A 26,592-nucleotide genomic window follows, 5' to 3' on the forward strand; every position below is an offset into this window, starting at 1 on the left:
GGCATATTGTGCCAACTGAGCCCAAATCAATGACCTGAGTAATGCAATCATGGTAACACTATTATTCCTCATCTAAACCCTCCAAGCCCATAGAAAAATAATGCTAATCTGATGCATGTTCAAGAAATACGTTGTGTGGGAAAGAAGATCAAGCCTTTGTTTAATTTTATTTACATTCTAATTTGTACTTAGAGGAAACCCCCCAAAATTATCATTATGTGCATCGGACTATGTTGTTTTCTTTTTCAGGTTAAAATATTTATTAACAATGACACACTTTCTTGGATAAGAATAGTTTTAGTGAGGATATTTTCCAAAAAATTGAACTCCAAATGTGCATTCACATAGCATACCAACATCTTTCCATAACTACTGGATCAGAATGATTTACAGCATTCCTGATAAAGGAGGCATCGTTAGAATACGGGAAAATTTTAAAGACATGGCTTGTAGTTTCATCTCTGGTTGTTTTGTGATTCAGTTGGTTCACTCAATTTACCTACCTTTACAATGGGCATAACATAGACTTAAGCAGATTTAAAATTTCTCAGTGTCTGAAAACGTAAACTCTTTGAACTGAAAAATGTGTCTTTAAATGGTGCGTAGGGAAGAGGGCCAGTGAGTCTTCTCACACGTTTAAAGCATACACTGGGCGCTTTCTACAAAGTTGGAGAGGCTCAGCGTAGGAGTCAGGTCTTTGTCTTTGAATGCAGCACATCCGGGTCACCCTAGAGCCAGGCAGAGGCCCCGCCCCTCCAGGGGTGGCTCCACGGGCGATAAGGACGTCCCTCCGCCTTGATGCGCCACGTCCTCCCCGCGCGCTGGAGGAGAAGCTTGAGCGGCTCGGTGCCTGAACCTGTTGGACTGCCACGAGGGTTCGAACTATGGCTGACAGCGGCCGGATTCCTCAGGCCCGGGCACTTCTGCAGCAGTGCCTGCACGCCCGCCTGCAAATACGCCCAGCCGAAGGGGACACCGAGACTCAATGGGTGGAGGTAACGCCAGCCCCGCCACTTCCGTTACATTCCGGCGCGCAGGGGCGGTACTTCCCCCGTTTTCTTGGTGATCTGTCCCCGCTCTCTACGTTTCCTAGCGCGGGCGGTACGTGGCCCTGGCACGTGCTGTAGGCGGTGCCGATTTCCGCTCGGCCCGCCCATCTTTTCTCTCAGCAGCCTGCCAGGCTCCGTCTGTCTCCTTGGTTCTGGAGCTTTCTGCCTTAGACCGTTCGGCCAGCGGAAGAGTGTGTCCCCTGCTCAGGACCGCGAGAATTTGAACTTCCTCTCACCTTCTGCCTCCCTGAGCTCGGTGCACTTGAGGCCTAATTGTATCAGATCTCTTGCTTCCAAAGAGCCAGGACCTTGGCATGCCCTTCGCGTTGGTCGGGCTACTGTTGGCTAGTGCTGGTCTGGTTGGAGCTTGTAGATTAGATTATTTGCAGACTTTCAAGTCACTTGTACTCCATTTCCCGTGGAATACCATTTTATGTTGCCTGCAGCTAGGCCTCAGCATAGAAATAAGATTTCCCATGAAACAATTCTTTTTTCAGGAGACATAAAATTTTGACTTATTTCCAACTAGAAACAAACACTACTACTGCTAATGTAATGTGTTATTAAACACTGTTCCTCCAAAGAATTTAAACCATTTACACTGATAGGATTTCCTTTTACTTGAATATTTGCCTTTAAAAGATTTATAAGCATATATATTCCTGTATTTCCCCTTTCCCCATTTCTTTCTCAAAAATTCATGTTTCTTATTTTTGTTACCCCCCCCCCCTTTTTTGACGTCTTGATTTCTCTTCCATGTTGTGGAATTTTGTTCTTTCCATGTTTTCATATTTGCCAGCCTATCCAAATTGCTTTTTTTATGGCTAACTCCTGGGACTATAAATCCCAAACTTAATCATTTAGCTTTCTTCCATCTATTTTATCTTTTTATATCTTAATGCCGCATCTCCTTATGCAAAATCAGATATTTTATTGCAGCCTTCCAAACTACCAGTTGTGTTGATAAACTTTTAAAGCTATTACAAAGCTTTCCCTCCCACTCCCACACACAGCTAAATACTATGAAGAGCTGACAGGTAATTAGATAGTGAGAAAGTAAATTTTTTTCCTTTCTGGAGCATCCTCTTTTCCTATTCTATTAAAAGTTACAATTTAGGGGCGCCTGGGTGGCGCAGTCGGTTAAGCGTCCAACTTCAGCCAGGTCACGATCTCGCGGTCCGTGTTCGAGCCCCGCGTCAGGCTCTGGGCTGATGGCTCAGAGCCTGGAGCCTGTTTCCAATTCTGTGTCTCCCTCTCTCTCTGCCCCTCCCCCGTTCATGCTCTGTCTCTCCCTGTCCCAAAAATAAATAAACGTTCAAAAAAAGAAAATGTAAAAGTTACAATTTAAAGAAAATATTGTTTTAATTGTCAAAAGATTTGAAGATTAGTGTTCTCACTTTTATTCATTTAGACCTTTGCTGTCACAGGCTAATGTTCTTCTTCCTGAGAGCTGAACTTTTTAAAACTATGCTGAGAATTAACCTGTCATTTCCTACCTATTTAAAATGTTTTATACCACGGGATGCCTGGGTGGCTCAGTTGGTTGCACCTCAGACTTTGGCTCAGGTTGCAATTTCAAGGTTCACAAGTTCAAGCCCCATGCCAGGCTCTGTGCTGATAGCTCAGAGCCTGGAGCCTTCTTCAGATTCTGTGTCCCCCTCTCCTTGTGCCCCTCCCCCTCTCACACTCAGTCTCTCTCTCTCTCAAAAATAAATAAACATTTAAAAAGTTTTATACCAAAAGAAACTACAAGAAAAGTGGTTTCTGACTTGAAATGGGGGTTTTGTAGGTCACAACTTAAAATCTATTATTGGAATAAACTAAAAGAAAATACCTTAATGAGATAATGTGGTGTCTATTTCTGCATATAATTAGATACTTAATAGAACTGGTGTCTATTTTTGTATGTAATTAGATACTTAATTCTGACATCAGGAGTGTCCAAATATGAATATGCCTGAGATTTTGAGTAAATGTGCTTGAGATTTTGTCTGGTACTAAAATAATCCCAGTGTAGAGACCTCTGACAGTGATACAAGTATCTGTATTATTCATCCTGTCTGCTTCTAATTGTGGGTGTGCTTTGGAGACCTTTGCTTGTTCCAGAAGCACATTTGCACTTAAAAATTGCTGATTTTCCAGGAAATCAGGTATGAGTGCAAGCTGCATTTATGTTTATATAGAAGGCTATTTAGATAACACAGAGCCTGTAAGATACAATTGAACTTAAATGCAAACAACAGATAAATTGAGTCCCTATCGTGTACAAAATAGTCTGTAAAATGCTTTGGGAATTAAAATGTAAAATAAATTGTGCTTTAGCCTTTAAACTTATTTTTACTTACTCATTTAATAAACATTCATTTAGTTCTTACTGTGAAGTAGGCACCGTTTTAAGCACCTTACAAATATTAATTAGTCTTTATAATAGTTCTTGGAGTCAGCAAGGTTAAACTACAAAATAAACAATTTGATGATTCAGCGGCAAAATCAGGATCATTTATCAATTCTATTTTCTGCAAACTACAAGAGCTAATAAAGAAATATCCAAGTATTTATATAAAATTAAATTTTTAATATTCCTGATAACAGTGAGGACTTAATATCATAAATGCAGTTTCCAGTGCTTAATCACTATGTTGATTTAAAGCAATAACAATAACAAAAAAATAGTTGGACAGTTTCTTGGTAGTTTAATGAAGTAGCTTTAGATCCTCATTTTTATTAGCTGCAGGTAAATGGATTAGGAAGAATAAAGAGTGATGACGTCAAAAGGTATCAGTCATGCTGTTTATAAATCAGCCATATCTAATGTGAATTCATTTGTTGAATAAATGCGGCCCTGCAAACTAAACATTTCTAAGTGTCCCAACCTTAAGGGAGAGGAGACTGGGTCATAGTCATAATGACTTTGATTAGAAGTAAATGTTTGAGGGTACAACTTGTGGTCTTCACTGCTCTTGGATATATTTTTTAAACTTAATTTTTGAAAGAAATGATGATTGAGGTGATTGAATATTGGAAAAGATTTTGTTTTATCACATTTAAGAAATCAAATCTGTTGTAAAAACTTATTTCTCTTTCTTTGGGTTTAATCTCTATATAGCAGTTTTGAAATTTTATTCACTTACCTTTGTATCTCTGTGTAGAAGTTTTTTTCTAATCTAAGTTTTCTCTGCTGATTTTTCATAGGTTCAGAGGGGATTAGTGATCTATGTGTGTTTTTTCAAGGGAGCTAATAAAGAACTTCTTCCCAAAATGGGTACGTATTTGATGTTTGTTTTTTAAGAGTGAAAATGAATAGTGATAGATGAGCCAGAAGGGGCAAAAAACACAACCTTAAACTGTACTGGTAAGTTATAAATGAGTTGACTCTATGGTTGTTGGCTTTTTTTTTTTGCCTTTATTATTAGGTTATTTTTGCCTTTTCCAAGTTTAAAGTAAGAAAATGTGGTGGAATTTTTTAAAAACCTCAGCACCATTTCAGATGGCTTATAGTTTGGTTTAGAAGAGTGTACATACACACACACACACACACACACACACACACACACACACACACAATACACTTGAGTTTCAGCCAGGGATACAAAAGCTTGTTAAAAGCAGGGTGGCCACATAGGAAGAAGCAGATGCTTGTTTCTTAACATAGTTTCCTTATCTCCCAGAGTCCCTGACAGGGGCATGTAGGTGACACTGTATGTGTAAGATGTGGTTCCCATCAAATCTGGACAGCTAGGACTTGCATCATTCTTATGGAAAAATTTAAATTAACCATTTATGTACTTTTTTAAATAAAAAATGTATTTATAAATGTAAGGTTTTTCTGATCTTGAACAAAGCTCCGTGTCATCACAACCACACCTTCTCCAGGGACAGGAAAGCAAGGTCAGTGTTCAGGTACCTCTGAACAGGTATTTACCTGCCTGCAGTTTTCCAGTGTCCTGGATAGCCCATAGCACTGGACATTCCTTGTGATAATTACATAGGTTCAGATACATCACATCAAATCTTAAGACAGTATTTGATAAAATAATAACGTACCCAAAAAAGCCTGAACTAATGAAGCTATCCCTAAGGTCGGGGACAGGTTATATTCTCTTCATTAGTAAAGGACAGTACCCAGTTTGGATTAATAAGAAATATAAAGTATACAAATGGAAGTTGCAGCATGCAGAAATTAACCTGGAAGAGCTTCAAGTAGTGAAACTCAAGAGTAAATAGCCCAGTGAGGAACAACTTAGGCAAAAGGCTGAAAGTTCCTAGAGGTAATTTTATACTGAGACATCAAACATGTTTGACAACTTTGTCAGAGGGTGAAAACTAGACTTAAAGTGAGGATGGAAAGCCAATAACTGATAGTTTGAAATTTGAATCTGGAAGGTAATAGGGAGCTTTGCAGGGGTTAAAGAAAATGCAGGGTATCTGGCTTAGTCAGTCAGTGGAGCATGCAACTCTTGATCTCGGGGTGGTGAGTTCGAGGCTCATGTTGGATGTAGAGATTACCTTAAAAAAAAGAGAGAGAGAAAATGAATTGAGGGCTCCTGTTACAGAGTAATTTTCTAGGACCTATGGCATGGGTATTGGACATGCTGTCCATTTTCCTGAGTTAATATATTGCCTGGAATTAAATCTTGATTAACTATAAGGAGTATAGTAGAAATATGTAAAAACAGGAAGAGAATTTTTGTCATTGTAACTTAAGATTGACTCCTAAAGTTGTTTCATACTTTCTTAAGTGACTTTTAATCATAATAAGATGAAATGAACCAACCAAATCCAAGCACATTTTGGGTTTTTGTGTTTTTTTTAAATGTTTATTTATTTTTGAGAGAGAGAGTGTGTGCACACAAGCAGGGGAGGGGTGGGGGTGGGCGGGGGCAGAGGATCTGAAACCGGTTCTGTGCTGACAGCAGCAAGCCTGATGCAGAGATCGAACCCACAGACTGTGAGATCACGACCTGAGCCAAAGTTGTATGCTTAACCAACTGAGCCACACAGGAAACCCACATTCTGTTTTATAGTCAGTAAATCCTATGTGCTTCCATATACCTCTGAGTTCTCTCTGAATACGTGGATAAGGTTGTAGTAAATTAAAAACACTGAGGGAGGTCCACCTTAACTCTTTTAGTGGACAGTCTAAAACAAAACTTCATATATCATGATTCTCAGTAAAGAACTGTGAATCTAAGAATCACATTCTGCTGGTGTGAGTGATGAGCAAAAAGAGTCCATCTATTATTGATAGCATTAGCCTGTACTTCCCTCTATTCCAGGAGGCAAAGTAAGCCAATGTGATGGGATTCTCTTAAACCCCACCTCATACTTATTACATGGATTCAGATCTTTCTAATCAAATCATGTACCCCTTGGGAACATAACCAGTTATATCCACAGATTCTGAAATATGTGGCTAACATAGAGATGTGCAGAATCTTTCTCAATTCATCTTCAGTATAATTGAACTGAGATCCAGGGACCTGTCAAAGCTTAACTTCCCATATACATCGTTAGAGATACTTGATTGATAACCTGTCTTTGGATCTTAGAGTTTCCAACATGCCATTAATTCATTGTCTCATTTTAATTCTACATACTGACATTCGTATTTGCATTATAATTACTTGTACATACTGATATTTGTATACCAACAGCATTAATTGAATTCTTAGTTATCGCCAGTAGAGGGAGGTGTGTGGAAGTATAATAAATTGTACTTACCTCTCTGGCCTGTTATTCCAAAATTGTCTACTTAGTCTATCAGTAGCCTGAGGCCTGGATAACTGGGTAGAGATTTCCCTTGGAATGAAGTGCTCTCAAGAGTTAGTTTCCTTAGAAGCAATCAATAACGACCACTGTCCGTAGAGCAAAGTCCTATTCATAATAGAGAAAATTAGATGTATTTTAAAATAGCTGTTAGTTGAAAATGGATAGTGCTTCTTGCATTGCTTAGGAATTCATTTGGGAATTCATCTTGGCAGGATTCTACCAGGTTAATTCCCTAATTCGTAGAGTGGGGCAACCATTCTGAATCCTTACTGATACTTACTACAAACCCTCCAAGACTTAAAACCATGGATACCCTATTAGAAAGCATACCTTTTCAAGCCTAATTACTGGGCAGGACTGTGAGATTTATATAGTTTCTTTTACCGTTCATCGTTTCTTTTACTGTTTATCGTCTGAGAAAGATTCTTTTTTTTTTAAATGTTTATTTTTTGAGAGAGAGCAAGTAAGAGAGGGGCAGAGAGAGAGGGAGTCAGAGAATCCCAAGCAGGCTTCTCCAAGGTCAACACAGAGCCTCATGTGGGACTCGAACTCACAAACCATGAGATCATGACCTGAGCTGAAATGAAGAGTCAGACGCTTAACCAACAGAACCACTCAGGCACCCCAGGAATATTCTTTATAAGCAGAAGTTATTTATACCTTTTATAGAGTCAAGAAGACCCTTAGGGGGCGCCTGGGTGGCGCAGTCGGTTAAGCGTCCGACTTCAGCCAGGTCACGATCTCGCGGTCCGTGAGTTCGAGCCCCGCGTCAGGCTCTGGGCCGATGGCTCGGAGCCTGGAGCCTGTTTCCGATTCTGTGTCTCCCTCTCTCTCTGCCCCTCCCCCGTTCATGCTCTGTCTCTCTCTGTCCCAAAAATAAATAAACGTTGAAAAAAAAAAATTTAAAAAAAAAAAAAAAAAAAAAAAAAAAGAAGACCCTTAGGCTATTTCTATTAGGTATTTCTTTTATTTATTGTTTTGAGAATGGCTAATGTTGAGATGAAAAGGTTTTCTAAGATTAGATTTTTAGCTACTTATAGATATTTATGGCATTTGTTTGGCAGTTCTTACTCACTATAAGAAGAATATAATTTCATAATGCCATAAAAATAATACCATGTTTTCTTGTGTATGTATGAACTTAATGCCAATACACCTTTTGATTTACTTTTTCAATTGTGATAGTGAATTACTGATGATTCTTGCCTTCACCTTTATGGTTACATGGGTTACATTTGTCAAATGATTAGACATGATAATAGTGCTTTGGAGGTTATGAAACTGCAAAATTATCTGGTTTATGATGAGAATAAACTGGAACCTTTGTCTCAGCTTAGAACTCTAGGCAATTAAGTTACACTAAGATTTCTATTTAATATTATTTGTTGTAAAACAGAATTTTATGTGAGGAGGATTTATCGTGACCTTTTCCAATGAGATTTACTTATGGAATATAAAGGAACAAAAAGGTAAAATCTGCTCATGTATCCCCCTGGGGCAACAATATTTAAGGTTTCAGTATACAGTTAATTTTTAGTCTTTTCTGCCTGAATTTATCATTTAGATCTTGACTGCCCAGTTGGATTTAGAACATCATGCCATTTTTTGCCTGAAATTTGCCTTGTTTTTCATGCTTAGATCATTTAGCTTAGGGAAGCAGTTTTTTAAATCTGGATAGAGACTTTGGGTAAAAAAGCATGAGCCGACAAACTGGGTTTTAAACATGAGATGTGCTGACTGGATGATTGTTGGTTTTCTTCATGTTTGTTTCTCACTTCAAGATGTTTTCCCTTTCTTCCCCACCCAGTTAATACTCTGTTAAATGTGAAATTAAGTGAAACAGAAAATGGCAAGCACGTGTCTATATTGGATCTACCTGGCAATGTTCTTATCATCCCTCAAGCCACTCTTGGAGGGAGAGTAAAAGGAAGAAACATGCAGTATCACTCTAACTCTGGAAAAGAAGAAGGGTTAGAACTTTATTCCCGATTTGTGACTCTGTGTGAGAAAGAATTAGCTGCTAACAGCAAGTGTGCTGAAGCTGGGGTTGTGGTGGAACATGGTACTTACGGGAACAGGCAGGTGTTAAAGCTGGATACCAATGGACCATACACACACCTAATTGAATTTTGAAAAATTAAAAGTCAGTTTCTCTAGTTGTTTTCTAGTATAAAATGATTTTGACTATATTTAGATTTTCTTCCTCTTCTTGAATACACAATCTGCAGCATTTTTAGACAAGAAAATCCTGGTTCCCACTCATAACTATGCAGCCTGATAATGGAACGACCTTGCCAAGTCACAAACTCGATCTCAGTCACCTTTCATTCTGCTTTCCCCTACACTTCCACGTGAAAACTTGAAAAATGCTTTCTATTCATTTCATAGTCATTGTGGAAATGTTCTTAGAGAGCTGTATTTAAAAGCATTTTGTAGTGAAGAATATTGTGTAATCTAGTAAGATATATTTCTTGTACCTTTAAATGTATGTAGTGTGTAATAAAAATAATTATTTTTATTAAAATTAGGTGAAATCCCACACAAACTAATTACAATTTTGTCAGTTAGGTTTTACTATTTCAGTTTTCCATATTTTGAATGGAACAATATGCCAGTGACTATTCCTTTTAATAATATCTATGAAAGTGTAATATAGAAATGTTATTGTGCATTATGTTACTTTCTAAGGACATCTAAGTGCTTTAAATCATTTTAAGACTCTTTAGTTGATACAAGAAAGTGTGAGGTTTAAAAATTGTTTTTATTTAATATACGTATGGGTTAATACTTCAGTTTCTGTTTTTTACCAAAATAATGTATGTCTTATTTTCTGTCTTTGGTTTTTAAAAGTTACTGCTTTGTGAAATTAACGTTCATAAGAAGTCCTTTCTTATTTAATTATATTGCTTTAAAAGGAAGAAGAAGAAAAAGGGAAGCTTTCTACTGGAATTATTTGGAAACAAGTCAACTTGTTCCTTTCCATATTACTTACCTGACGATTTGGAGCCACTGTCATTTTTTCTGTTAGTGAATGTTTGTGCCCATCACCCCCCATTCATATGTTGAAGTCCCCCAACATGATGGTTTTGAAGATGGGGCTTTGGGAAGTAATTAGGGTTAATAGAGAAAATAAATTTCTGTTATTCAAGCCACTCAGTCTATGGTATTTTGTTAGGACATGAGCTGAGAAAGACAGTGATAAAAGATAGACAGGTAATAAGGTAGATTTTTCAGTCAAGAGAGAAAGATATATAAGAAACTCAAAGAATAAATGGATCAGTAAAATATAATATTCAGGTTTTTCAAATGCCTCTGACTTGATTTAAAAAGGTATTTTAAAGAGCAAACACCAAATAATATTTCTAATTACCAAAAGATGAAATTAACTTGAATAAACATCTTAAGTAGCTTCTGAAGATCCCTTTATGTCATAATTCCTTTAGGTCTACCTTCCTAAGATACTTAAAGTTTTTGTTATCACAAAAAAACCTATTTCTCTATATCCTTCCTGTACTATTCTATTTTGGAACTTAAGAATCAATAATTGGCTTGGTAATGAGCTCATTGTCCTTAACTTTTGCTTTATTGATTCATGATACACTTATTGAAATGTAATAAACTATTCATAAACTTTCGAACTCCAATTTTCTCAGAGTTTCTCCAAGGAGGTATATATGTCTTTTGAAAAATTATGTGTTACCTATTTTAAATCATTTTGATTTTGTATGTAGGTGAAATGCTGACTCATAGCTCTAGATTGCTGTTTTATAGTTCAGGCAGTTTTGATTTTTTTTTTTTTTTTAATTTCCTTGAGGTACTTGTGGAGAAGAGCAAATTCAACTACATGAAGGGTTATTAACCAAAAAGTGATGGCCAACTTTCATTTCCAAGGAGGCTAGAACCAGAGAGTAAAGGCAGAAGAGAATAGTGGATTTAAAAGTAACTACACCTTGGCTTTCTGTAGCTCTTCTAGCCCAGGGTGTTCAAAGAACCTTCAATAGGTACCTCCTTTTCTCTTCCCAGTATATAACGACGATAGTGTTATAGAAAATAAGACAGTGCTGGGGCGCCTGGGTGGCGCAGTCGGTTAGGCGTCCGACTTCAGCCAGGTCACGATCTCGCGGTCCGTGAGTTCGAGCCCCGCGTCGGGCTCTGGGCTGATCGCTCAGAGCCTGGAGCCTGTTTCCGATTCTGTGTCTCCCTCTCTCTCTGCCCCTCTCCCGTTCATGCTCTGTCTCTCTCTGTCCCAAAAATAAATAAACGTTGAAAAAAAAAAAAAAAAGAAAAGAAGACAGTGCTTAAATAATTTACCCAAGATCACACAATAAGGGGGAATAATTTCCATCTTCCTAACTTCCTGTAGTAAGAATTATTTAAAAACTGAAATTGATAAAGGATTAGCATCTTCCACTGTGGATCATTTGAGAAAGAACAGCCAGTAAATTGGTTTACTTACTAAATTTGATGGTGGTAGGTTTGCACCTAATTTATATGCCTTCTGCCTGTTTTTTGAAGATTCTAAAATGTCTCAGAATGTCATTTCTAAGTGTTATTTTGTGTGCCCATTTAGAAACGTCATGGGTTCAGTTATAGAAAATACTGTATATAAGACACAGATGATCAATGAATGTGGTTTTAATATCTTAAATATACAAAGTAAAATGAAGCACACTTACTCAAGTAAAAAAAAGACATGCCATTTATGAACCATATCTGTATTGGTGATGATTTATTGACTCCATAACGAAAGAGCTGAATTTAACAAGTATAAGGATCAAATACAGTAGAGTCCTATGCCACTTGTTTTGGAGAATAAGAATTCACATTGGTGTTTTAAGACAACAGTAACCTCTTGGCACAAAAACAGACACTCCAATCAATGAAACAGAATAGAGAACCCAGAAATGGACCCACAAACATATGGCCAACTAATCTTTGACAAAGCAGGAAAGAATATCCAATGGAATAAAGACAGTGTCTTCAGCAAATGGTGCTGGGAAAACTGGACAGCGACATACAGAAAAATGAACCTGGACCACTTTCTTACTCCATACACAAAAATAAATGGATGAAAATGGATGAAAAACCTAAATGTAAGACTGGAAACCATCAAAATACTTGAGAAAGCAGGCAAAAATCTCTTTGACTTTGGCTGCAGCAACTTTTTTTTTTTAATGTTTATTTATTTTTGAGAGACAGAGTACAAGTGGGGGAGAGCAGAGAGATAGGGAGGGAGAGAGAGACAGAATCCAAAGCAGGCTCCAGGCTCTGAGCTGTCAGCACAGAGCCCGATGTGCGGCTTGAACTCAAGAACAGTGAGATTGTGACCTGAGCCGAAGTCGGATTGTTAACCGACTGAGCCAACCAGGCGCCCCTGGCTGCAGCAACTTCTTACTCAACACGTCTCCAGAGGCAAGGGAAGCAAAAGTAAAAATGAACTATTGGGATCTTATCAAAGTAAAAACCTTCTGCACAGGGAAGGCAACAATCAGCAAAACTAAAAGGCAACCAACAGAAAGGGAGAAGATATTTGTTAACAATGTATCAGATAAAGGGTTAGTATCTAAGATTTATAGAGAACGTACCAAACTCAACACCCAAAAAGCAAATAATCCCGTAAAGAAATGGGCAAAAGACATGAATAGATACTTCTCCAAAGAAGACATCCAGATGGTCAACAGGCACATGAAAAAATACTCAACATCACTCATCATCTGGGAAAAACAAATCAAAACCACAATGAGATACCACCTTACACCTGTCAGAATGGCTAACATTAACAACTCAGGCAACAACAGATGTTGGTGAGGATGCTTTTTTTGCACTGCTGGTGGGAATGCAAACTGATGCAGCTACTTTGGAAAACAGTATGGAGGTTCCTCAAAAAATTAAAAATAGAACTACCCTATAACCCAACAATTGCACTACTAGGTATTTATCCAAGGGAACAGGTATGCTGTTTCGAAGGGGCACATGCACCCGAATGTTTATAGCAACACTGTCGACGATAGCCAAAGTGTAGAAAGAGTCCAAATGTCCATTGATGGATGAATGGATAAAGAAGGTGTGGTATATATATCCAGTGGAGTATTATTTGGCAATCAAAAAGAATGAAATCTTGCCATTTGCAACTACGTGGATGGAACTGGAGGGCATTATGTTAAGCGAAATTAGTCAATCAGAGAGAGACAAATATCCTATGACTTCACTCATATGAGGACTTTAAGTTACAAAACAGATGAACCTAAGGGAAGGGAAGCAAAAATAATATAACAACAGGGAAGGGGACAAAACAGAAGAGACTCTTAAATATAGAGAACAAACAGAGGGTTGCTGGAGGGATTGTGGGAGGGGGGATGGGCTAAATGGGTAAGGGGCATTAAGGAATCTAATCCTAAAATCATGGTGGCACCATATGCTAACTAACTTGGATGTAAATTAAAAAATAAACTATTAAAAAAAAAAAAGAACAGAGAAGAATAGTAATGAACCAGAAACAGTTCCTGCCTTCAAAAGGGTATGTGCCCACAAATAGGTAAAGGAAAAAAAAAAAAAGACAACAGTGACCTGGGGCGCCTGGTGGCTCAGTCGGTTAAGCATCTGACTTTGGCTCAGGCAGGTCATGCTCTCATGGTTCTCAAGTTTGAGCCCTGCATCAGGCTCTCTGCTGTCAGCAGAGTCTACTTCAGATGCTCCACCCCTCTCTCTCTGCCCTTTTCTGCTCACCCCCTGCTTGTGCACGCGCCAACACACAATCTCTCTCAAAAATAAACAAACATTAAAAAAAAAAAAATGACCTGTCCTCTTTTTACTATGTATGGGTAACATTACAGAAAGCTTGACTTGTTATACTTAAATGTATTTATTGGTAAGTTTACATTCCCCAACTTACTGAAATTAAAAAAAACAACTAGAAATGTCTTACACATTAATTTATTGAAATACTAGTTTCTGAAAGGAAAGATCCACGAGAAAAGTAACCTTTTCATCCAGAAGCCACACCTTGGTGACAACTTTAAATGTTTGATAGCCTCCTAGTTATTCTCCCTTCTTTCTATTTCTCCTATTTCTAATCCTTGTTTGCAGACCATCTCCCAAGTTGATGATCCTAGAGCATTCTTTTCTCCATGATATTCCACAGTTCAGAAACTTTTTTTTTAATAACATTTATTTAATGTTTTTTTTTGAGAGAGAGAGACACAGTGTGAGCAGGGAAGGGTCAGAGAGAGAGGGAGACACAGAATCTGAAGCAGGCTCCAGACTCCAAGCTGTCAGCACAGATCCTGACATGGGGCTTGAACTCACGAACTGTGAGATCATGACCTGTGTTGAATCAACACTTAACCAACTGAGACACCCAGGCACCCCAGAAACTTTTTAATTGTTTATTTTAACCCCAGGATAGTTAATATACAGTGTTATATTACCATTCAGAAACTTTTATAACCTTTTATCTACAGATCAAAGTCTAAACTTCTGGAGCGGGAATGTTCTCCATACTTGAAAGGGGTGAATGAAATCAGGCAAGGAGAACTGTAGAGAGGACCAATGTCGGAATCTTGGGGAAACATAAAGAGCAAACAAATGAGAGGCTAGAGGACACTACAGAGGTCAGAAATGCAGAGAGAACCCCAAAGACGTTAATAGAAAATAATTTTCAAGATGTAAACAGTGACAAAGTCAGTACTACATACTAAGAAAGTGGATAATGTAAAGACTGAGGAAAGACCTCTAGGCCTAGCAGTTAGGTGTTTTCAAGCTTCTGGGAAATTGAAGTAAATCTTACAAGAGTTAGTAGAAATAGAAAAAGATTCTTAAACTTTTTCCTTGGGCAGAGTATCTCAAACTGTACCAGTGTTCCAGGAATCACCTGGAGCCTATGATTTTAACAAAATGCAGTTTTCTAGGACCATGCCAAACATCCTGAATTAGAGGAGTTAGAATCTATCTACTCACCAGTATCCCCCAGGGGATTCTTGTGTACCCTGGTATCCCAGAACCACCGTTGCTCAGAGTGAAGCCCAGACTTCCAAGGCTGCTTTCACAGATTTGTACTCTGGCTCCCTTTCTCCCACAACTCCTGACAGAAATTTTCCAGTTAACTCTGTATTTTTCTTAGATCATGCCCGTACCTAAGTTGCTCTCTGCTCTCCTAAATCTGTCATCGTTCAATATTTAGTTGAAGGCAATCTCTTCTGACCCCAGAGTAATTTGCCCTGCCTCTACCTTCCTCAGCATTTGTGGTTGTCTCGTTCTTGACATTCGTGATGTGTCTTAAGAGACTGAGTACTTTGGCCTTAAATTTTTTATATTTCATGTGTTTTAACGGCAAGAGTATAAATAACATTGGGCAGAGACAATATAATAGTGAGCACACATAATATAGTATAATTTTTTTAATCTCCCACAGTATTTCCACAGCACTGTATATGTTGTCCATGCTCATAAGTCTCAGTAAATATTATATAAATTAACATGAAGATATGTCAGTGGCCAGAATACCCTTGATTTTGGATCAGTAATACCAGTACATCAGACATAGATTTCTTTGCTACTGAGGAATAAAAAGAGGTTGGAATGTACAGGAAGTGAGTTTAATATAGCTACGCCTTGCTTCAATACAATAGATAACACCATTAGAAAAGGTAGAGACAAACTGAAACAGATTGAGATTCAATACAATTGTGAGAATTGCTGTTTCTATTTTATTACTTTATTACATCAGAGCGGTCACTTTATGTTTTCTTAAGGTTCTCTATGGATAGTGTAACTATTTACATAATAGCCCTGTATCTAAAAAACATGTGCAAAAATCAAGCCTGTCTAAAAACACAGAAGGGGAAAACTATTTCATTTAGGAAAACCTGTATTTGAGTCCTTCGTAAAACAAATTTCTTGTGAAGCAAAAAAATATCTTTACTTTTATAAATATGAATTTCGAAGCATCAAGCTGTATTACAACCCTTCTATATTACAAAATAAAGCAGTTCTGTGGGATGCATCACAAATAGCCAACTTTGTGATAAATATGACCCTAATTCTTTTTACTGGACTTTTCCATAGGAATGAATTCTTTTGCACTGGGTTAGCTGCATTTTTTCTCTTAAGAAGCTTAATAAAGTTTGACCTATTACATCAGCTTTTCTTCCAAATGTGAGAAGAATTTATGTAGAGAATTCACCACACCCTATGTAACAGTGTCTGAGAACCATTAGCTATAAACAGTGGGGTTGGCAAAGAAATTGTGGACTTTTTTTAAGGGGAGGGGGAATTAGAGTTTTTTAGGGAACATCTGACCATGCTAGCAAAAATGCCATCCTTGGCTCCAACTTAGATTATTTACTTAGCTTTGTTCTCCCATAGATAAACTAAAGTACACTTTCTTTTTCTTTTTCTTTTTTAAATTTGTTTATTTTGAGAGAGACAGAGAGCACAAGATGGGGAGAGGCAGAGAGAGAGAGAGGGAGAATCCCAAGCACGTTACACACCCGAACCGTCAGTGCACAGAGCGTGACTTCGGGGCTCAAACTCAAGGAACCATGAGATCGCAACCTGAGCCGAAATCAAGAGTCAGATGCTTTACTTACTGAGCCATCCAGGCTCCCCAGGTACATTTTCTACTCAAGACATTCTTTTGATTCACTTTGCAGCCAAGATAAGTATCCTTATGAGTGGATATGATTATCTTCAAAGTTTAGTTTGCTCAGTGCCTGGATTAATTTATTTCCTCATTACATTCAAGTGTTCCTCATGGCTTTGATTTCTTTTCATAGTGTGCATACTTGCCTTTTTGAAGCCAGCTGTTGAAAAGTTTCTGTTAACATTTGCTTAATTAATATTGCATCATGGATAGTTGCTCTCCACTTAAAGGTTGTAGTCTTTAGAATCTGTGGGCCAGTAGTTGAGCTGAGAGCTGTGTGAAATATAAATTGTTTAAGATATGACCCTTAATCCCAAGGAATTTACCACATAGTAAGGGACATGACAAACACAGATATACTCAGATATAAACACATGGTACACACAGATATGTGATCAGTGATATCTGGACGATGCTATCTATGAACTGTGGAATGCCAGCAGATAGAGGAGAAACTTCTGGCTGGAGTGGTGAATCTCTGTTGTTAAAAAAGGCATGGCAACTTGAGCTATCCCTTGAAGAATGGGTAGAATTTCTATAGGCACAAGGGGTGGAGGAGTGAGCATTTCAAACTCTGTCCAGACTAAAAGATAATAAACTTCCATTGGAGGCTTTTAAAGAGGAGTGACATAATTAAAACAATTTTTAATTTTTTTTAGGTTTATATATTTATTCTGGGAGAGAGAGCACCTGAGCAGAGGAGAGACAGAGACAGAGAGAGAGAGAATCCCAAGAAGGCTCTGCAATGACAGTGCATAGCCCAGTGCGGGACTCAAGCTCACAACCCCATGAGATCATGACCTGAGTTGAGATCAAGAGTCAGACACTCTACCGACTGGGCCACCCAAGTGCCCCCATAATTAAAACAATTTTAAGGAAGATAAACCTGGCAGTGGTACATAAGGATTTCAAAGAGAAGAAAATTTGGTGCCAGAAAGACTTTTTTTTTTTTTTTTTTTTAGTAAGGAGACAGGAGATTAGGGCTCACTTATAACACGATAGTGGCTGTAAATGTGGAAATAAACATAACTGGAGATATTGAAAGGTGTTTGAAAACAAACACATTTCAAGGCAGCTGACTAGTCGTGGCAGGGCTAAAGAGAGGAATCAAAAATTACTCTAAAATCTCATGTGTGAGTTACTAGAGAATATGAATTCGGATTTTGATATGTTGAGTTTGGGACACCTGAAGTTTATCCAAGTGGAAATGCCAAACAGATTTCTTTCTTAGGGCAGAGAGAGTACAGATTTGGAAGTCTTATTTATGAAAGTGATAGTTGAAGCCCCAGAAATAGACAAAATTTAATCATCCAATATTCACTGAGTGCCTACTCTGGTAAGTATAAAAAGTACATTAAAACAGAAAAGGGTAATTTCAATCCTTATGGAGATTATAACAACTGATGTGTTAAGATAGTTCACTGGAACACAGAGGAACTGGAGGTGCTAAAAGAGAGAGATAAAAACAGTGTTGTGGAAGTTTGGAGATGGAAGAGATTTCATCTAGTTAGGGGAGCACTAACATTTCAGTGTAATTTTTCAAGATTAAGAGATATGAGAGTGAGGATGTAGAGAATAACCAAGAACCTGAGTTTCAACCAGAATTAGGGCAACAGATGGAAAAGGAAAAATTGACAAAGGAAAGAAACATCAGACTGTTATAGGTAGGTGTACAAAGTGGGAAAAATAAGTGGAAACACCAGTATCCTGGAAGTTAAGGTTTCAAGAATTGGGGAAGTGGGTACAAACATGTGGAAAGTTTAAAGTATTATATAATTAACACCCATATGCCCACCACCTAGATTCTGCAGTTAGCATCTTGCTATGTTAGCTTTAATACCTATCTATCCATACATCCATTTTTTTTTTTTTTTTTGCCAAGGGTTTATTTCTTTTCTTTCCTCACTTTTTGCCTCTACTTGTTAGCTTCTCCCCTCAGAAGCCCAGGTTGAGTGTGAGCATGCTATATGCCTAAATTCACTATATTTACTTTATGGCAAAACCTCTTCTGTCTTTAAAGAAAGATCCCAAATGATGGTTCATGGGAGAAATTATATTCCCACCCTTCAAGTTAGTTTAGCTAGATATCCCTGGAAGTCCTCCTGAGAATAGAGTAGCTATTTCTAAATGACTCCAGGATTTGTCTAACTTTCTAGCAGTTTATCAAAAAAATGGTTTGAGGAAGACCTTAATTAGAATTGCTAGGAAAACTTGTTAAAAATGCAAATTCCTGCATCTCACCTTGGAACTACTGAACCAGGATTTCTAATATGAGGCCTGGGAATCTGCATTTTAACAGTCACTTTGACCCACCTGTGACTCTTATACAGACTAGCACCTGAGAATTTTTTAGTGGTAATATCTCCAAACCAAGAGCCAAGAGGCTTTTCCGTTGCAGTCTCAGCTTTCCCACGGACTGTATGTGTTACACTACCCTAGGGTAACTCAATCCCTCTAGGACTTATCATGAAAGGGAAGGAATTGGTCTTGATCTAAGATTCTTGATCTCTTGATCCTAAGATTCTGTTCAGCACTACCATTTTGTGGAACTCTTAAAACTGAATCTTGTAAATTAGAAGCTGTTGGTGAAACTTTAATCGGATGAACCGGAAAAAAAAAATGTTCACATTTATATTCATTTGAGCCATCGTTGTTTCCTTTAATTCAAAGTATGTGAGTTACTCACCAAAATAACTAAATTCTTCTTGCATCTCATGAGTTTTCATTTGGTTTTTAAAAGCTGAGCCATTTAATGAACTTCAAGCGTTTCGGGAAACATAGCTCCATGTTTCCTTGGTGATTCCAGTGTTCATAGTCTGCCAGGTCCACTCTGAAATGTTGCCACTCTGCATTCCTTTTACATTGTTGATAGTAACCTTCTTCCCCTTCCATGAAGAAAGTGACTTACTTTCTCAGGGTCCTGAATTGGCTGAAGTTAATGCAAGTTTTAAAGCTGTATTTAGTAGAGAAAGAGAAAATGTCTGATTGTCTTAAGCAACAATTAAATTTTGTGCCCTCAATCACCCTCGTGTTGGGTAGGATTTTTTTTTTTCCATTATACATCTGGACCGAATTTTAGTTTCAAGATGATTTCAGAATATTAATTTATTTTTTTTCAACGTTTATTTATTTTTGGGACAGAGAGAGACAGAGCATGAACGGGGGAGGGGCAGAGAGAGAGGGAGACACAGAATCGGAAACAGGCTCCAGGCTCTGAGCCATCAGCCCAGAGCCCGATGCGGGGCTCGAACTCACGGACCGCGAGATCGTGACCTGGCTGAAGTCGGACGCTTAACCGACTGCGCCACCCAGGCGCCCCCAGAATATTAATTTAAATGTTACTCAGTGTTCCTGCTATCATCTCATAAATAATAATGGTGAGTGTCCATACCCTCCAACAACGTTTTAAAAAACTTAAAAAAAAAAATCTTTTTCTTTTCAGTGGTATTACAAATTTGCTCTTTGCTAAACTTTTCCAAAAATCTTATTGGCAGATTCTTATTTACTGAGATCATGTAACCAGAATAAAGTCCACCCAGTATATAGCCCACATTACGTTTACCCTAATATATGTGTAGGAATTGAGTAATGGCATATTAATTCCCATATTTTCTCCTCTTTTTTTCTTGATCTCTTTATTTAGAAATAAGAAATTATGCAAGTATTTTAATACTGAGCCACTATTCTCAGTTTGATTAATATTTGAGATTATTTAATTAACCAGATACTACTTAGTATGTGACAAGCAGTGGTAGACATAAGCATACCGATACGTGTATTGCAAGATACCTAACCATTAAGTTTACAACAGTGATTCATCCTGAATTACATAGTAATCAGTGGAAAGAATATTGGACTTTAGTTCTCCTAGGAGTTCTTCATTAGATACGCTCAGAATTCAAAAGGCATAGTCTTTTAAATATTTATTTTTTGAGAGAGAGAGAGAGAGAGAGCAAACAGGGGAGGGGCAGAAAGAGAGGGAGACAGGAGACAGAATCTCAAGCAGGCTCCACGCTGTCAGCACAGAGTGCAATGTGGGGCTTGAACTCGGCAAGATCATGACCTGAGCCAAAATCAAGAGTCAGATGCTTAACCAACTGAGCCACCCAGGCGCCCCAAAAGGCATAGTCTTTTAAATAAGAATTTAGTTAGACTTGCTACATACACAGTTTTGGGTAACAAATATAAAATTTGAGTATACTTAAACCACTGAACTATAAACTTAAAAAAAATTCACTGAAATGGAGGACATTGTCTAAGAGTGTGTACAAAAGATGTCAAGAGGGCACCTGGGTGGCTCAGTCTGTTAAGCATCTGACTTCAGCTTAGGTCATGATCTCATGGTTTGTGAATTTGAGTCCTGCTTTGGGTGAGCCCTGCTTCCTCTCTCTCTCTCTCTCGCTCTCTCTCTCGCTCTCTCTAGCCCTCGTGGGATTCTCTGTCTCCCTCTTTCTCCACCCTGGCTCACTTGTGCCCTCTCTCTCTCTTAAAAAAAAAAAAGAAAAGAAAAAAGAAAAAAAAATATGTCAAGAAATAGTAGTAAGCTGTATATTTAAGTAACAGGCAGATTAAGATGCCACCAAGAGGCTAACAAAGGGTGCGAAGAAAGGAAGCAGAAAAACTAAGAGTATAATATCATGGAATCCATGAGAAGGAAGAAGTTCTATTCAAGTAGGTTGTAGTAAACAATATCCAATCCACAAGTGAGGACAAATAGGAAAGAACTTTTAAAAAGCTGTTGGAATTGACAATTAGGAGGTTAGAGAACATTACTGAATACAGATTCCTTGGAATTATGTAAGCCAAATATCTGGAGGATTGAATAGGAATTTGGAAAATAAAAGTATAGACAACTCTTTCAAGGAAGTTACGGATAAAAGAAATCAGAACTATAGTTTTGTATGAAGACAGTATTAAGGGATTTTTTTAAGATGCAGAAAATCTGAGCATGTGTTTGGAGGAAGTAGGAAGAGAAATTGAAGGAAAAAAGGGAGGCTTATGGAGCAAAATCCCATATCAAAAGCATAGGTAGAAAGATGTTTTTGGAAAACTTCATACATCCTCTGAGGTAAGAGGAAAAATCTGTGGAGTGGAGGAGTTCTAATCATGCCCTCTACTTTTGCTATAAAATATAAAGCTGATTATCTGGGAGAGAGGAAGATGGTGTGGGGTAGTGGCTGAAGAACCGCAGTGAGTGTTTGACATAGCCACTTTAGGAATTGGGTAAGTGAGCCAACTAGTTGAGCCTAGAAATCATAAATAATGCAGCAAACTAGAAAGCAGAGTTATATAGCTCTTGTGGCGGTCCAAGAGCAGATTGGAAAAAGCAGATGGTTGGGTTGACCCTCATTTAGGGATTGGCAGGAGAGATACAGTGTATTATGGTCATGGAGAGGAAGGAATTGGGAGTGCAAGTAGGAAAATAGTTGAAACAACTGACCTCATAAACCAGAGAGCACACGGAAAAGATTAAATAATAATAATAAAATCAGCAAGGAGTTAACAGATTAGATGAGGGAAGAGATCGAGAAGACTAGAAGGGAAAGAAATTAGCAGGGAAAGTTCAAAGAGAGTTAGGGAGATGTGGAAGGATTAGAGACTGGTCACAGCATGAGACCTTTGAGGTAGAGCCATTATGAGTGAAAAAAGATCTGGGATGAGACCATGGGAATGTGTAGTTGCAGTGGAGGTGTCAAGGAATTTAAAAGGTAGTGTATTGGATGACTACCTCGTCTGGACAATAAAGGTAACCAGAATGTTAAAACTCAGAACAGAGAGAAATGCCCTTAACCCTGTGCCCAAATCTTTAATCACTGTGAGAGTGTAATGTGAAGGTCAGCAAAAGACAGAGTTGAGTATGGGGAAAGAGTAATGTTTCAAAAGAATGTGAACTTCACAGGAGGAGCATAGGAGAACTAGTCTGAACACCCTGATATAGCCAGGGAAATGTCAGCTCCATTTTCTGGTCTTGAAATAGGAATCACTTTCACTTAAAAGGAGCTGTGTGGTCCAGAGGAAGTTGGGTTTCCATTATGGCAAAGAAATCACAACATTGTTAGGGACAGGTTAACAGTACAGAAAAGTTTATTAGCAATTAGGATGGTACTTTAGAAGATAAAGTGGGATCAATAGGGGCATAAGCAAGCTAAGTTGTATGGGAAAGAGAGCAGATAAAAGAAAAGTGGCTAGAGGGACTCACATAATGAAGGGACAGGGCATTGGGAAGTACACAAGAGTTGCAGGGAGGTGAGAGAAAAAATGAGAATGGAATTATAGTGCTAATTTTACGCTGAATATTTTGTCAGAGATAAAGCAAAAGAAATGGAGAGAGGGAAGGGATGTTAATACAACAAAAACACTAATTATGCCTCAATATTGTCCAGGAGAGATGAAGCAAAATGGAGATGATCTAGAAGCACTATTTACTATTAGTGTAGCATCTCCTTTAAAGTTTTAGATTTCAGGGACACCTGGGTGGCTCAGTCGGTTAAGCTTCGGGCTTTGGCTCAGGTCATGATCTCAGGTCATGAGTTCGAGCCCCTGGTTGGTCTCTGTTCTGACAGCCCAGAGCCTGGAACCTGCTCCAAATTCTGTGTCTCCCTCTCTCTCTGCCCCTCCCCACTTGTGATCTGCCTCTCTCTCTCTCTCAAAAATGAACATTAAAAAAATAATAATAAAATAAAAATATTTTTAAAAAAAGTTTTAGATTTCAAGTTTAAACATTTTGTTTTGGGGAAAAAACATTTAGGCATCTTCTCCAACCCCAACTTTTCCCAAGTATTTATTTATCTTTCAGGATTGGAAATACATTGAATGCCTGATCTGCAATGAGCATAATTCAATTCCAGTTCACCCCATTATCCTAGCCTGATTATTTGTTTGTTTGTTTATGTATGTATCTATTACTGATATGTAATTCACATGCTATAAAACTCACCACTTTAAAGTATCTATTCAATGGGTTTTAGAATATTCACAATATTGTTCAATATTGCATATTGCAATAGTTGTGTATCATCACTATCTAATTCCAGAATATTTTAATTTTTTTAAAAGTTTATCTATTTAAGTAATCTCTACATCCAACATGGGGTTCAAACCCACAACGTTAGATCAAGAGTCGCATGCTCTTCTGACTGAGCCAGCCAGGTGGCCCCCAGAATATCTTCATTTTAAAAAGATGTTTTGTACCCATTAAATTCACTCCCCATTTCACTCTACCACAAACCCTTGGCAAACACCAACTACTTTTAGTCTCTATGGATTTGCCTATTCTTGAAATTTCTTATAAATGGAATCATAATATTTCACCTATTATGTCTGGTGTCTTTCACTAAGCATAATGTTTTCAAGGTTCATCCATGTTGCAGCATGTATCAGAACTTCATTCCTTTCTATGACTAAATAATGTTCCATTGTATGGGTATACCACATTTTTGTTTATCCATTTACCCAATGGATAGCCATTTGCCTTGTTCTACTTAGCTATTATGAGTAATGCTGCTATAAACACTGAAGTACAAGTTTTTGTGTGGACATATATTTTCAATCATCTTGAATGTATACCTAGGTGTGGAATTGCTGAATCATACAGTAACTATAACTTTTTGAGAAACTGCCTAACTGTTTTCCAAAGCAGCTGCACAATTTTACATTCCCACTAGCAATATATGAGGGCTCTCCACTTTCTCACCAACATCTGCTATTTTCTTTTTTTTTTTTTTTTATAGCCATCCTAGTGCCTGTGAAGTGGTATGTCATTTTGGTTTTCCTAATTTCCCTAATGACCAATTTTGAGTGTATTTATAGGTGCTGATTCCTCTTTTGTATATCATCTTTGGAGAGATGCCCGTTCAAATTATTTTTCCACGTTTTAGTTGGGTTGTCTTTTTATTGTTGATTATAAGAGTTCTTTATATATTCTGGATAGTAGACCTTAATCAGTAAATGATTTGCAAATATTTTTTCCCATTTTCTGGGTTTTCTTCTTATTTCCTTGATAATGTCCTTTGAATAACAAAGGTTTTTAATTTTGATGAAGTCCAATCTATCTTTTTCTTTGCTTGCTTGTATTTTAGGTGCCATGTATAAGAACCCAGTGTATTTATAAATAGCTATGCTTTTCACTCTCAAAAGTGTCCTGGTAGACAACAAATTATATGGACAATCTACAAATGACAACCTCAAGGATAGGTAATTAGAAGCCCCTGAGCAGGTGGTTGAGTAAATACTGATTTATTTTATGCTTACCTCAACATATCCAGTGCCATCACTTGGCATCTCTTAAAGGAAATATGCCAGCAATTGTAGTTGCCATTTTGTATACTTACCCATCTAATGTATGTTGAGCACATAATATGTGTCAGGTACCTTTTCAAAGGGGGGAAAGTAGCAACAGGAAATTACAAAGAGAAAACTTTCCAAAAATGCTTTTCTTGGGGCACGTTGGTGGCACAGTCAGTTAAGCGTCTGTCTGACTTTGGCTCAGGTCATGATCTTGCAGTTCCTGAGTTTGAGTCCCGCATTTGGGCTCTGTGCTGACAGCTCGGAGCCTGGAGCCTGCTTCGGATTCTGTCTCCCTCTGTCTCTGCCCCTCCCCTGCTTGTGCTCTGTCTCTTTCTCAAAAATAAATAAAAAATATTTTTTAAAAAATGCTTTTCTTTCCTTCTTTCTTTCTTTCTTTCTTTTTTTGTAAAAGCAAAACAAGCAATTACAAATATTGAAGAGATTAAAAGCCCTGTAATCTCATTGTTCAAATACACTAATTTTTATTTATTCCCTTATAATCTTTGTTCATAACCACACACATATTTTAACATGGTTCAGTTATAAAGGGCTTTTATATTTTGCTTTTGCTTTTTTTAAGGCTTAATATTTTATCATAAATATATAAGAAATTGTTTTTTTATTTTGATCTCAGGGAGTGTAAGGGAGAGGAAGCAGACAAAAGGAGAAAATGTGTAAGTCAATAAAATATTATTAAGATGAGCAAGTATAGTCTATAAATGGATTTGTGCTCTGGTCTGTGAATGCCGGTAGGTTGGCAAATTGAGTTCAAGAGTATATAATTGTATTCCATATTATTAACATTTTTCTTTTTCTTCCTGATCTATGACTCTGGCTCCACTGATTACCATAATCATATTATATGGTTAATTTAATTTTGAGTTATTGTTCATACTGGTCAGTTAAATATTTGCATCTAGATAATGTTCTCTCTTCTAAGTTTATAGCTAAACAAGAAGTTTGACATATAAACTAATTTTTATTAGAAGTTATTTCAAGAATAAGGTGTCCCGGGGCGCCTGGGTGGCGCAGTCGGTTAAGCGTCCGACTTCAGCCAGGTCACGATCTCGCGGTCCGTGGGTTCGAGCCCCGCGTCGGGCTCTGGGCTGATGGCTCAGAGCCTGGAGCCTGTTTCCGATTCTGTGTCTCCCTCTCTCTCTGCCCCTCCCCCGTTCATGCTCTGTCTCTCTCTGTCCCAAAAATAAATAAACGTTGAAAAAAAAAAAAAAAAGAATAAGGTGTCCCAAAGAAGTTAATAATAGACTTGTATTCATAAACACAGTAACTGATATGAACTTTCGTAAGTATGTTTTATAATATTGTATATAGTTTTTCCTCATATGTGATAATTCAGTAAGAATACTGTTAATCAACCAGGTGGAGTTTTGTCCTTTTACTGGGTAGGTTCAATTTCTTGAGTTACACAAATAATCTTAGATTATGAATTTTACAACAACTCTTTGGATCTTAATATTATCATGTTATCTTTTATGATTATTCCAATATATTTCATTGTTAAGTAGATAATTATCCATCATGAGTTCTTACATTCATATGTCTCTAATTTATGAATAAGGTTTGGTGGGATGCCTTCTATGCTATTTATATAGGCTGAAATCCCCCTAAATTAAAGGACTTAAGGGACCCCTGGGTGGCTCAGTCCGTTAAGCCTCCGACTCTTGACTTCAGCTCAGGTCATGATCTCACAGTTTGTTAGTTCAAGTGCTGAGTCCGGCTCTGCACTGATAGTGCAGAGCCTGCTTCGGATTCTCCCTCTTTCTCTGCCCCTCCCCAGCTCATGTACTCGCATTCTCTCTCTCTCTCTCTCGCTCCCTCTCTCTGTCTCTC

General features: G+C 37.8%; 1 protein-coding gene across 1 annotated transcript; it reads left to right on the top strand.

Moving 5' to 3' along the window:
• The first annotated feature begins 772 nt into the window (after positions 1-772).
• DTD2 (D-aminoacyl-tRNA deacylase 2) lies at positions 773-9,970 on the top strand. The gene is made up of 3 exons (XM_025919664.2): positions 773-995; positions 4,242-4,311; positions 8,626-9,970. The coding sequence occupies exons 1-3, from the start codon at positions 885-887 to the stop codon at positions 8,949-8,951; spliced, it is 507 nt and encodes a 168-aa protein (XP_025775449.1). The 5' UTR covers positions 773-884; the 3' UTR covers positions 8,952-9,970.
• The last annotated feature ends 16,622 nt before the right edge of the window (positions 9,971-26,592 follow it).

Source organism: Puma concolor, chromosome B3, assembly GCF_028749965.1.
Source record: "Puma concolor isolate L17-30 chromosome B3, mPumCon1.1.hap2, whole genome shotgun sequence".
NCBI classification, from domain to species: Eukaryota; Metazoa; Chordata; class Mammalia; order Carnivora; family Felidae; genus Puma; species Puma concolor.

What these genes read in the sequence shown, in the direction of transcription:
- DTD2 (XM_025919664.2), top strand. Translation starts at nt 885, where the DNA reads ATGGCTGACAGCGGCCGGATTCCTCAGGCCCGGGCACTTCTGCAGCAG. An exon ending in CCGAGACTCAATGGGTGGAG is followed by an intron (nt 996 to 4,241) that starts GTAACGCCAGCC and finishes GATTTTTCATAG; the next exon opens with GTTCAGAGGGGATTAGTGAT. An exon ending in AGAACTTCTTCCCAAAATGG is followed by an intron (nt 4,312 to 8,625) that starts GTACGTATTTGA and finishes TTCCCCACCCAG; the next exon opens with TTAATACTCTGTTAAATGTG.